Consider the following 12,694-nt stretch of genomic DNA (forward strand, 5'->3'; position numbering starts at 1 on the left):
CTCGGATTTGTTAACATCCAACGCCTATTTAGCTACATCTGATGGACTATTCTAGATGCTTTCGCATTAAACGTGCATGTAATTCACCGAAAAATTGGTGCAAACCACGGCAGGGCTCGGTTCTCAGGGTACATAAAGAGGCGCTAAATCAGTATGAAATTGGAGCAAAGCACTGCTGAGCATAAAGGCTGGTTCCACTCCATTGTGCTATCGGGAACGCAGTATTAGCGCGACACTTTCACGCTCAGATGCAACACGCTGGAGAAAGAATCCTTCATACCAAATTGATTTTCAGAGTCATTTAGATTTTTTCGTAAGGATTTTCGTAAAGAAACTGGTATAACTCTTGTTAATCCTACAGGCCTAAAAGTTTGATCATAGTCTGTAATTATTTTATTCTGCCCGTTAAGAGACGTTTTTAACAAGAACATTTAGTGAAGGGGTTTGGTTAGATTTTCTTATTTTAGCAGGGAAAAAAACAATTTATAAAGAACAAAACGTTATATTTTATAGCTTTCCCCCGATGCTTATACTTCCTCTCCTCTCCCTCTTAATAGAAAACCATCAATAACAATGAAGCAGGAACGACTTGTGCCCGTACTGGGAATAAGAATAACGTAAGTTGAAACAACAAGTTGAGTGTATGTATATCAAAAGCGTTCTCGAGCTCGAGCTGCGTCACCTTTTCTGTCTTTGTAACTCATTAACCTTTAACGCCTTTTGTTCCCGCGCGCAGCAGGCAGATCCTGCAGTAATGGGAGCATTCTATTACTTGTTAACAACAATTAGTGAGGCAATTATACTATTACCTGCAATAAACTTTTTTTCTTTTTCAGGAAAAATATATTCTTCATTAGCACGTGAATGACGGAACAAGCCACTCCAGGAACATAATAGGTGCACGAGGTAGAAGTTTGTAGGTCAAACCAGACTAGATTTAGCAATGCAGCGTCTATATTCGGTAATACAAAACATAATTCTTAAATAGTTTTGATTCTGCGCGTATGTGGTGAAGCAGGATTTCTTACCCTTAATGATGTGGCTTTCTATATGCAAAATAACTACATCTCTGAATAGTGATAGGTCATTTGAGAGCGAAGCAAATTGGAGCGCCGCCTCAAAACTATTCAGAGTTTCAATGCAAAATAAGAAGCAAATGTCTTCTCACAATGTTGGACGCCAGGTCCAGATATGCTGTGATTGAATTCACTGTGCAAGTCTATGCATAGCACAATATTTCATACAATCTACGTGGCATAAAAAAGCCACGCGACGTGCCCATTTGCCTTGGTCTGATCAAACATGTTCTATCATGAATTTCTATAGACTAGTCTGTAGGTTATTTAAGAGTCTTTACTTTGGTCGAGGCACACAATGGCTCGTGTTTGGTTGTGTGTACTGGGGTTAGTGTCTGAAAAGACGAGAGGTACGCATTAACATCGCTTTGGGTTTTCTCAAGGACTGAAATGAACTAGCCGAAAGTAACTTTATAACTCGGTGAAGGATGAAGCCTTTGTTAAGTTTCCCTTGAAAAACACAAGGGGCTAACAAAAGAGAAGTCCTCGCATTGTTAAACACTAAATCTTGGCCATTGATTCGCCTTGAATTGCAAAGCATCTGCCCTTTACTCCACAGACTTTAGGGCACATTTGTATAAGAATAAACGGGCTACTTCTGGACACTGGCTTTTGACAAGGGGTATAATAACAAAGAGATGGAACTTTAAAAAACACTTTACAGAATATTGTTATTTGTAAGCAATATGGATCACGTCTAACTTTTAGTTTAATCACCTCTCCGCATATTGCCCGTTTTTCTCCCTTATTATTTTTAAGTGAAATGTGTTTTCTTGCAAATGACCAAGAAAACATGAACATAACAGAATTTGGAATATTCTATCTGAATCTCTAACCCAAAATAACGTCCGAAAAAGTGCCGTCCTCCTGTCAGTTCTTAGTTTTTTTTATTTGCATTAAGTAGTGGGCTCAAATTTTTTTTTATGCAATTCTATAAATATTAGTCCTATAAAACGTTACCAGCGAGGAAACAGTGAGAGATAAAGCGCTTTGAACGTCGCGCGTATGTGTTCAAAAGGCAGGGCAGGTTTCCCATGGTGACTCCTTTATCCCCTAAATAGTGGAAAATCGGAGTGTATGTCTCAAAAGGCCAGAGGCGGCCCGGCGATTTTCTTCGCTTCGTATTTTTGGCCTAAAAAAATATGTCCCATGTTAGAGAAGAATGTGTTCGCTGGTGCCGAAATGGAAGCGAGAGAGCATAAACCAATTTGTTCAGTCTTAACACCTGGTGTAAGGCGCAAAGTATTTTCAGATAGTCTACAGTATTGGTATTATTGTGAAACATAATGTCTAAATGTCTACCATATAAGATTTACATTTACATCAAATATAGCTTAGCTGTCTACACGAAATAAATCTTTATATATGTGTCCTTATGATTTATATGCATAAAACTTTAAGTAAACTATATTTCTTTACATTGAAGATGTATCTTTGAAGGGCACAGGATAGAGAAGGCTAAATTCCGATGAATGTATGTAGCATTTATTAATAACAATATGCCCGCCAGACGCAAGGTATTTTTGTATTTTCTTAGGGCCTACTTTCTTGTAAAGGAAAAGTCGAAATATGTCATTCAAACGTGTCAGCCGCAAACTGCGTGGGTGGCATGTACCTCTACCTCAACAGAAATTGGTATGAAATCGACAATTTGTTGCTGTCAGCGTTCAGTTAGCAGAAAGCGCCATATGCCACGCTGGGCTTCACCATTAAAACGATTCGTTCCTGGCTTCACGGTTCATCCTCCCGTTCCACATGCCGGAGCCTTCAGTGGGGGAACAAAGTAGCAATTGAGCATTCAAATGAGCAGAGCCCAGGGCGACTGCTCTCTCCCCCGGCCACCCTCAGGGCATTGCTAATGGGTTTGACTAAAACCTGTTAGGGAACTCCTCAGTCATGCAAACATACGCTACAAATTGGCTCGTATTTAACATCTCAGCTTTTTAAATAACGACATAAATTAATTTCATGGCGGCTTAGCTTGAGGAGAAAATGATCTATGATAATTAAATATCATAACGAGACTCATTTCTAAGTACCCTATATTTCAAGTGGAGGTTTCAGTGTAGGTTTCAGGTCCTAGAAAGTGGATGTAATTTTCTGAGAAGATAGCTAAAACGAACCCTTCACAGTTTTGTACGTACATGCTCGAAAGGGAGAAGTATAATTTAACTAAAAAAACGGGAAAACTATTACTTAGTTTATATTTAATGGTGATTAATTCCAAATACAATCTATTACATAATGATAATGATGGTATATTATACATTTGTATGCAATGGTACTTAAAAAACAGAATTATAGCTATAGTTGACTTTGTGTACACACACACACACACACACACACACACACACACACACACACACACACACACACACACACACCATTATGAAACATGGTATACAGATCAAAGGCTAAACTAATGCACTATTTACAGCAGGCCCTGGTTTATTTTTAAGAATTGATCTAAACTTAAAAGTATTTTGTTTTCAAATATGTAAAATGAATAGTAAAATAATATATAAAATATAACACTCAGATAAATTACTATATTATCAACAAGTTATAATTATACAGTTTTGCCTTTCTAGTATTTGTTCTACCTCAGATGAACCGCACTAAGGTCAAAAGCAGGTGGCGCTTTTATTGCACAATAAGAGCCATCCCTCCCTTAGCCATGGACGTAATTTTGATTTCAAAAGTGGGGGGGACATAGATTCGTCGCTATTTAAATATTTGGTTTTAACCGTAAAAACTGGGGGGGACTAAAGCCGGCTTTTGAAAAAGTGGGGGGGACATGTCCCCCCCGTCCCCCCCCAAAATTACGTCCGTGCCCTTAGCTCACATCCGACTGATGGTCTGGGTGTAGTTCTGGATACATGTCTGAAGGTAAGCTTGAGTGTTCTTTTTTGGCTGGAAAATAATGACATAGCACTTTGGGATAAAATAGCTCAGTAAGATACCAAATAAACTTGATAGCTGGGCTATTGCATGGAACAGTTGAACATACACACTCACATATGCTATTTCTGTTGTGAAGTAGAAGGACCAGCTAATATAGAATAAAAGCATGCTGTAAGTTATCGATTTAGCCTCATTATAGTTTTTTGGTAGGTCACTGCCCATGTAGGAGAAGACAAAACAAAGAACACTGAGAAACCAAATTAAAAATACCATCGTGTAGAACGGCCCTAGGGCCCCCGATGAACAGCCCAAAATTATTTCGTTTTTATGAGATGATTCGTCTCTGAATGGAGCAGGAGTTTGGATGGTTACCCATAAAATGCAACAAATTAATTGAGCAATGCATGTGAAAATCACAGCAAGCCACTGGCCATTGAACTTGACCCACCATCTGTGAACCTTGGGAAACTTCGAAGCCATTTTGAACACACAGACAATCTGAAAAGAGCGCACACCCATACAGGAGAAACAGACGGAGTGGAAAAAGTAAAACATGACATTTCTAGACACGCAGTGCAGCACTGTTGGTTGTCCAAAGAAAAAGAAAACACTTAAACTGGCCATAGTCAATGAGGCTAATATAAGGAAACACATACTGCCACCAGCAGACTTCACCACTGGCGTGTGATAATTGAAGGAAAAAAGGATTGTAACTGCAATACAAGAAGCGACCAGCGAGGCAGCAGAGAGCATGACCAGTATGGACAGAGGAGCTGTGAACGAAAGATACATGACGGAGCGCTTCTCACAGTTTATGCTTCCCTCTTCCGACCACTCGTCTGCATTACACGGGACACAAATGTAGGGGTCTGAGATAAGGAAAAACAGATTGAACACGTTAGTACCAACTCCGAATTCAATATAAAGATCTATTTACAGGAACATATGAAATGAACTGTAATCATTGTGCCCACATGAAAGTAACAAGATTGAACAAAGAACCCCCCCTACCCGATGTATAGGTAGGGCTACTCTCTTCGCTCTTTATATTTTGTGATATCACAAAAAAGACATTAATTTAAAAAGACATTGATTAAACCATGGACGTAATTTTGTAATAAAAAGTGGGGGGACATGGATCGTCGCTATTTAAATATTTGGTTTTAACCGTAAAAACTGGGGGGGACTTTTGAAAAAGTGGGGGGACATGTCTTCCCCCCCCCAAATTACGTCCGTGGATTAAACTATCCAAATTTCGTCCGGAACGCACGCGCAGGCTTGTACAGTTACTGTGGCACATGCTCGAGCAATTACGTCAGCATCACAGGCAGTGAACGTGCACTTGCTTACAAAAAAAGTTTTCTGCTAAACGAAAGATGCGTTATATCAGCAGTTTTAATTACATTTTACTGTTCGGTGTACTACGACTAACAGTGTGCGTTTGGGGTAAGATGTCCCCCCCCCCCCCCCCCCCCACTTTTTCAAAAGCCGGTTTTGGTCCCCCCCAGATTTTACAGTTAAAACCAAATATTTAAATAGCGACGAATCTAGCGCTAGGACCATGCAGAAAACGGCCGCTCCGACTGCACCAGCACCCCCATTTGTGTCCCCCCCCACCTATGAAATCAAAATTACGTCCATGCACCCCAATCGTAATTGACACGCACACGCGCGCGCGCGCACACACACACACACACACACACACACACACACACACACACACACACACACACACACACACACATACACACACACACACACACACACACTAGGGGGCTGTGGTACACGTGCGAAGCAGCTCTAACTGCCTAGTTATATGATTCATAACAGGTATTAATTAATAGAGAAGCATGAAAACCCAAATCAGGAATTACTTACATGTAACATTTATGTAGGTGCCACTTGGGCAGATCTTACACTGGAAACAGCATGCTTGATTCTTATCCTTTTCCCTTTGATACCCCTCCTTACAATCAGCGGAGCATTTTCCGAAAGGTACCTTATAAGGACGAGAGATTCATTATCAACATTTATGGAGAACCCTGTGGTGATGCTGTAGACGTTCAGTGAGGGTTTGACTTAACTTACAGAGGTATCACTAACCCAGCTGGAGAAGGACTTGTTGATGGTGAAAGTAATTTCTGGATATGTGTTGTATTCACCAATCATCTCAACAAATGGGGGACTGGCTTCAGTGTGCCAGAGAACAACTCCATAACTGACACAGGGATCCCCGTTTTGATCATATCTTACTTCCTGGCCATTGAGAGAAAAATCCAGTATCTTCATTTCATTCAGAAGCTACAGAACATCAGACAGAACGCTGCATTTCACACATGTGTACAAAACTCTCCAAAAACATCCAGGATGCATCACGAGAATAACATTTCAACAAATTCGACGTACCATGAAGGGGTAAACAGGTATGCTCTTGTTGCAACCATTTGCATCACAGTGTAAAAAATTGTGTAAAGCATGTGCAATAGTGTAGATCGCAGCATAAACGGGGAACGAGAATGAGGGATTCTCACTGATGATCTCCTCTGAGCTCACGTTTGCGCACTTCTCGCATACTTGATTACATGTGCCTTGCTCTTCGTACCCCACAGACTCGGTGTCACTCTTGCCATGTGTTCTGTAGACAAACTCGTTAAATCCAGGCAGCTCCATCAGTTTTCCTGTAATGCCAAGAATCGTCCCAATGTTCTCAATTCCAGGCTCATTTTGAAGGTGTTTGCTCATAGACCAACCCTCACCGGCGATCCAAACTTTATTTTTGATGTTCTTCTTTATAGCTGATTTGATTATGCTTTCTGCTACTTTTTGTATAGAGAAAACTACAATGACTTTTATGTTGAGTTTTTCAATTTTCTGAAGTGTTAAATAATAATCTGAGTTTTGGGAAAGTAATTCTTGATAAGCCAGGCAGATATTATGTTGTCTACTGTACTGGTAAAACAAATTTAAGCCATCTTGGCTATAGTCATCCTTGCTGCCAATAAAAGCAATCCAGTTCCATCCAAACTGTTTAATAATGAGAATAATTATCCATATCAAGTCTTTGTTGCTAGGCACTGTTCTTAAAAAGGAAGGGTATAGTTTTTTATTACTTAATTCATAACTTGATGACCCATAATTCACCTACAAATAAAAAGAATAGAAAAGTGAAATCACACAAACAGGTGAAAACTGAAATACAGTTCTGTGGTAACCATGAGTCCAGGTTGTCAATCTAATGTGAGCACAGAATGAGATAGTGGGAGTATACTTATTTTCTTTACCATTGGAATGAGGTCCACCATGAAAAACGGGGCAACAGTAATAGTTGCAGTGCTTTCATATGGACCCGTAAGAGCAATAATTTTAGGCTGATAGTCGTCGCGACGTCTGTTCACTGGAACTGATCCATTTTGAGAGATAAAAGAAAAGACAGAGGGGAAATTCTGTGTATTTGAGCAGTGGGCAAAGATCTCATAGCCGAGTGAAACGTTGGGCAGAAGACTGGAGGAGTTGTTGATCTCCTCAACAGCAAACCTCATCATCTGGAGCATCTGATATGACGCATCATCAAAATCATACCTGCAGCAGGAGCAGAAGAAGACTGAAAAAATCTTTTCAAGATCCTGATAAAAAGACACGTTTTTCTCATAAATATGTTGTCTAACCATGTATTCACCAGGAATGATGTTAGATATACAAACCAATATTTAATTTGCACCGACAAACTGATTCCAAAAACTACATTTCAGGTATTTGCAACAATTGAGAACTGATTCTAACTTTAATGTACACAGGTCCTTCATGTGAATTGGTTATGTACAATGTCATTCTTGACATGCTAACATGTCTTGATTGGGGCACGTTAACCTGCCAATGAATGGTCCAGTTTTTCAAAGATGAAATTAATGTAACATATTGTGTTCTATGCATCTATAAACTACTCAACTACCAGTTTAAGCGTGCATCTTGATGCATAACCATATTACAGTGTACAAACATTTCAATACCAAATTGTTTGAAGGTTAGAGAAAGAACCACCTACCTCTGACACTCAAGGGCCACTGGGTAGACCTGGCGTTTTGGTTGAAGAATATTTAATGAAAACAATCCACCCAAAATATAATCTCCCTGCAGCCTAAAGTCGGATGCTGAGCAAGTGATTTTGAAAAAGAGACGAATGGAAACATCCAAAAGAAAAAGATAAACAGTGAGCCAGTGCATGGTGTGACACGAGGTGTCATCCCGTGACACAGCGCCGTGTTGTGAGAAGCTCCCAGGAAATGGGGATGTAACATCCGTGTCCACTTTACATGCAGACAATCCGTGCCAATTTGATTAAAACCACTACGCGCATCATTTCACACAGACTTTACATATTACAGCCTAAGATACATTCATACATGTCTTTACTCTTTAACAAAGTTTATGCTGAACATACTCTAGAATTAGAAACAAAATACAGAGCAAGTTGAAGGCGATGTTGTGAATTTCTCTTTCTTAAAAAAACAAAAAACAAAATTACATTTATACTTGTTGAATTATAAAATCTATTGAAAATACATTCAATAAGTGGGGAGATACAAGCATTCATTTACTCAGTATTTATCTTTCATTTAGGAGGATCATGAGAGTAGTTTTAAATTATTATTACTTACAAAATGGCAACTAGACAATAAAGGTCATAATTCAGTGGCATGGTATAATTCTACATTCTGCTTATAGTCTTGGTGTAAGTCTGAATCGAAGTCTGAAAGTATGCATGTGTGTTTTTTTGTGGTTGAAAGATAATGATGTAGGACCTCGGGATGAAGAAACTAATTACAATGGCGTATGAGCTGGACAGCTGTGTGGTTGCATTAAAGAGCTGTATATATGGCCCTCTGAACATCATGTATGCTGTGAAATATCCAATCCAGCCCAGGTAAAATAAAACCAGGCTAAATGTGATGGACTTGGCCTCATTGTAGTTTTTTGGGAGATCTTTTCCCATGTAGGAGAAACAAAAGCACAGAACACTAAGAAACCAGAGGAAGGACCAAACAAGGACGTATGCGGCTGGAGTCCCTATGTCACAGGTGAGAATAGTCTGATCGTTAAAAGACGTGTTGTCATTGTAGGGCTTGGGCCTCCCAAACAACATCCATGTCCCACAGGCAACGAAGTGCAGAACAGTGTATACGGCGAGACAAAGCCACTGGCCATTGTATGTCACCCACCAGCTGTAGACCTTTGGAAACTTGGCTGCCATTTTGAAGACGCAAACGATTTGAAAGGAGCGGACAGCCATGCAAGAAAGGCAAACGGTGTAGAAGAAGATGAAGAGCACGTCCCTCAGGGCACAGTTCATCGGGCGAGGAACTCCGAAATAGAAAAAGGCCCCAATGTTAGACACGCTCAAGGATATCAACATGAGGAAGCATATGGCACCCCCAGCAGACTTCACCACCGGGGTGTTGTAGTTGCAGGCAAAGAGGATGAGGAGTCCAATGGTGAGAATGATGAAGGATGCCGAAGACAGCAGAAAGAGGATACAGAGAGGGTCCTGGTAGGTGAGAAGAACGATGGAGCGCTTGCTACAGAACGTGCTCTGCTCCTCAGACCACTCGCCTTCCTTACATGGCACACAGGTGTAATGGTCCACTGACACAAAATGGCAGAAGGCAAATTGATCGTTAGCAAAAAATGTTCTATAATGTTAATGATCAAAGTGAAATGAAAAAGTAGGTCAAACTGTCCACTACAGTACCTGTGGTGTTGATATAAGTGTTGGCTGGGCACTTTTTACACTGAAAACAGCACTTCTGTAATGACTGTTGCACTCTTGCGAAACCAGTGTCACATTCAACAGAACAATTAGAAAAAGGAACCTAGAAAATATAGAAACAAATATATAATTATTTGAGGGTTCTGATTATATTCATTGCATATCTGATGACAGTTAGATATTTCTTTAGATTCTTCATATATCAGGTCTGAATACATTTGGATAAAAAATCATTTTTTTAATTAAAAAAAGTATTTTTAATCAGTTTAATCAGTTCAATGTAACAAATAAATCAACATTGAGAACTTACAGTGCCATTTTGATACCAAGGAATCAAGTAAGTGTTTAAAGTAAACTGAAGAGTTGGGTGTGTTTCATATGTCCCAACTGTCTGAAAGAAGGGGACTTTATCCGGTCTCCAGAGCACCACAGACAAACTAGCAGTTGGATCTCCATTCTTATCAAATACAATATATCTGTCTTGCAATGTGAAGTTTGACCTTTTCACTTCTTGTAGAAGCTTAAATGAAAAGAGCAAAAAATTAATTTGCAATTTAGATGCTTAGATGTCATTTTGACTGACCTGTGTTTTTTGAAACACTGTTTAGTAGTCTTTGGATTAGTGTAAAAATGATCAAAATTAATTGCATTCCTGTGCAGTTACAATTAAACATTCAGTGAATACCCTTCTTGTTTGTGATATGAACCCTTACACTAATAGATGCTTACCAAATTAGGTGGGATATTCCGAACTGTGCCACACCCCAACGCACTGCAGTTAAGTGCGTGATGCAGAGCGTGGGCTAGGGTGTACACGGCTGAGTAGATAGCAAAAGAAAACGCTGGACTTTCCTTCAGAATCGCCTCGGGACTCAAGCTTGTGCAGTTTTCACAAGCTTGATTGCAGGTCGCTCCAGCTGGCCTGTCCTGATAGCTCCCACAATCCTCAGATTCAGTCAATCGTGATTGATAGACAAAGTCCTCAAAACCTTTTAAATTCACTGTAAGTTCGGATACTCCAAAAATTGTTCCGATCTGCCCAATCCCGGGTACACCCGAGAGCTCGTTGTCCATAGACCATGCATCACCTGCTATCCAGACTTTGTTTTGTATATTGATCTTTATGGCCGCTCTAATTAAATCTCTGGCAAAGTCTTCCAGGGTAAAAACTATGATTACATTAATACTCAGTGCATCAATCTTTTGTAGTATCTCCTCATTATTTGAATCTGTATCAAGTTCAATTGTGTACGCCAAGCATATACCAGCACCATTAATGTTCTGGCGAAATAACTCAAGTCCATTTTGGCTATATTCGTCATTACTGCCAATAAAAGCCACCCAGTTCCATCCAAACCATTGTATGAGTTGAATGATCAATTGTATTTCATTATTATTGGTTGGTATTGTCCTCAAAAAAGATGGATATAGTAACTTGTTACTTAACGTGGAGCTTGAAGCAGCATAGCTAATCTGTTGGGCGGGAGAGGGGAGGGGAGAACTCATGTATTTACATGTGTTTATGCAATATGTACTATTATACTATTTTATTGTGAGTTGATCAAAAATACATACCATTGGAATTAGGTCCATCATGAACAAGGGCGCAACCGCCAAGGATTCTTCACTTCCGTAAGGACCCACAACACCAATAACACTGTGCCTTTGGTCCTTAGCATTTGGGTCCACGTTTATTGGCCCATTCAGAGAGATGAAATCAAGATATGAGGGTAAATTCTGAATATAATAGCAAATGTCAAAGATCTTATAGCCAAGAGAAACATTGGGCAACAGGGCAGAGGAATTATTGATTTCTTCCACAGCAAACCTCATCACCTCAAGCTTCTGATAATCCGGCATTGAAAATGGAGTCCTGAGTTGGCAGAGGAAGAGTAAAGTGTTTGAAGACTAGGAAGGTTCAAGATTGACTTTTCATGATACGCATCGCACACTCCTGTTGCCACTACTACCTTTCATGTGCTTAACAGCAGCTTCAAAACTACACCAAAGAACAATTATGTGAGAGTTTTAAATACTTACGTCAAACAATCGAGTGCCACAGGAGAACTCAGGATCACTGGGTCAGTGACTGAATGCACAGAAAAAACACCCCCGATTATATAGTCCGCTTGTGAGGTGAACTCAGATTCTTCACAATCATGTTTGGCAAAAACATAAACAACAAAATTCAAAAGACAGCCTAAAATGACAGAACACATCATTGTCCTTTGTAATGAAAGTATAACAATATACCAAACAGAATGCTAGTTATGGCAAACAATTAGACAGAAGCTGCCAAGATCATTTGGACTACTTTACATAATCTAATTTGCATTTGAAGGCAAATGCAATTTTGCATATGCGCCCAGAGACACTGACTCAGTACCTAGAAAACACTTGATATTTTCACACGAAACTTCTAAAACATATTGTTAGCTACATTTTATAGGTGAATAATTACAGTGTTTAGCTGAGCTCTTGTCTTGCAATTTGCCCATCCCCTTTAATCTCGTTCTTGCCTGGTTGGTTTCTCACCACAGTACCATTTATGACCTGATGTTATTTGGATCGTATGCATGTATGGGTTTGGGTATTTGGATATCATGAGCATGTCAGTCACAGCAGTGTTGCTGCTGGAGTTTTCATATGTCACTGCTGGGCTGAGAGTTATGAGTCATCCATAATTATCCAGTCAAAAGTGATTCTGTCATCATAAATCGATCACAAAATTGATCAAGAGCTGGAGGACTAACATAAACCACGTGAGGCAAGATAGATAATAGTCATTAATTGTACACCTACAAGGTGGTTCTAATAAACATTTTGTTTGTATATTTACTGTACAACTTACAGATCACAAAGACATCATCAAAATGTATCATTAATTTCAAACTCTATTTTAGAAATTGCTGTGGAATCATGCAGCAAATCACCTGATTGGCTGTCAACT

General features: G+C 39.5%; 2 protein-coding genes across 2 annotated transcripts; both read right to left on the reverse strand.

Annotated features, from left to right (window-relative positions):
- Nucleotides 1–3,917: 3,917 nt before the first annotated feature.
- tas1r2.2 (taste receptor, type 1, member 2, tandem duplicate 2) lies at nt 3,918–8,321 on the reverse strand. Its single transcript, XM_076988983.1, has 6 exons — nt 8,023–8,321; nt 7,262–7,559; nt 6,387–7,121; nt 6,069–6,281; nt 5,859–5,979; nt 3,918–4,849 (listed from the first exon to the last, which is right to left on the reverse strand). Exons 1-6 carry the CDS (start codon nt 8,199–8,201, stop codon nt 3,918–3,920), a joined length of 2,478 nt encoding a protein of 825 aa, XP_076845098.1. The 5' UTR covers nt 8,202–8,321.
- A 362-nt stretch (nt 8,322–8,683) lies between these two features.
- On the reverse strand, nt 8,684–11,617 carry LOC143490318 (taste receptor type 1 member 1-like). The gene is made up of 5 exons (XM_076988984.1): nt 11,320–11,617; nt 10,474–11,217; nt 10,055–10,264; nt 9,727–9,847; nt 8,684–9,620 (listed from the first exon to the last, which is right to left on the reverse strand). The coding sequence occupies exons 1-5, from the start codon at nt 11,602–11,604 to the stop codon at nt 8,686–8,688; spliced, it is 2,295 nt and encodes a 764-aa protein (XP_076845099.1). The 5' UTR covers nt 11,605–11,617; the 3' UTR covers nt 8,684–8,685.
- Between the last annotated feature and the right edge of the window lie 1,077 nt (nt 11,618–12,694).

This window comes from Brachyhypopomus gauderio, unplaced genomic scaffold (genome assembly GCF_052324685.1).
Source record: "Brachyhypopomus gauderio isolate BG-103 unplaced genomic scaffold, BGAUD_0.2 sc65, whole genome shotgun sequence".
In the NCBI taxonomy this organism is placed as follows: Eukaryota; Metazoa; Chordata; class Actinopteri; order Gymnotiformes; family Hypopomidae; genus Brachyhypopomus; species Brachyhypopomus gauderio.

Coding starts and splice junctions, on each gene's coding strand:
- LOC143490318 (XM_076988984.1), bottom strand. CDS start 11,604: ATGCCGGATTATCAGAAGCTTGAGGTGATGAGGTTTGCTGTGGAAGAA. Junction 9,848..10,054: donor CTTGGTATCAAAATGGCACT/GTAAGTTCTCAA, acceptor TATATTTTCTAG/GTTCCTTTTTCTAATTGTTC. Junction 9,621..9,726: donor CACTTATATCAACACCACAG/GTACTGTAGTGG, acceptor ATTTTGTGTCAG/TGGACCATTACACCTGTGTG.
- tas1r2.2 (XM_076988983.1), bottom strand. CDS start 8,201: ATGCACTGGCTCACTGTTTATCTTTTTCTTTTGGATGTTTCCATTCGT. Junction 7,560..8,022: donor GTGGCCCTTGAGTGTCAGAG/GTAGGTGGTTCT, acceptor CTCCTGCTGCAG/GTATGATTTTGATGATGCGT. Junction 5,980..6,068: donor GCTGGGTTAGTGATACCTCT/GTAAGTTAAGTC, acceptor CGTCCTTATAAG/GTACCTTTCGGAAAATGCTC.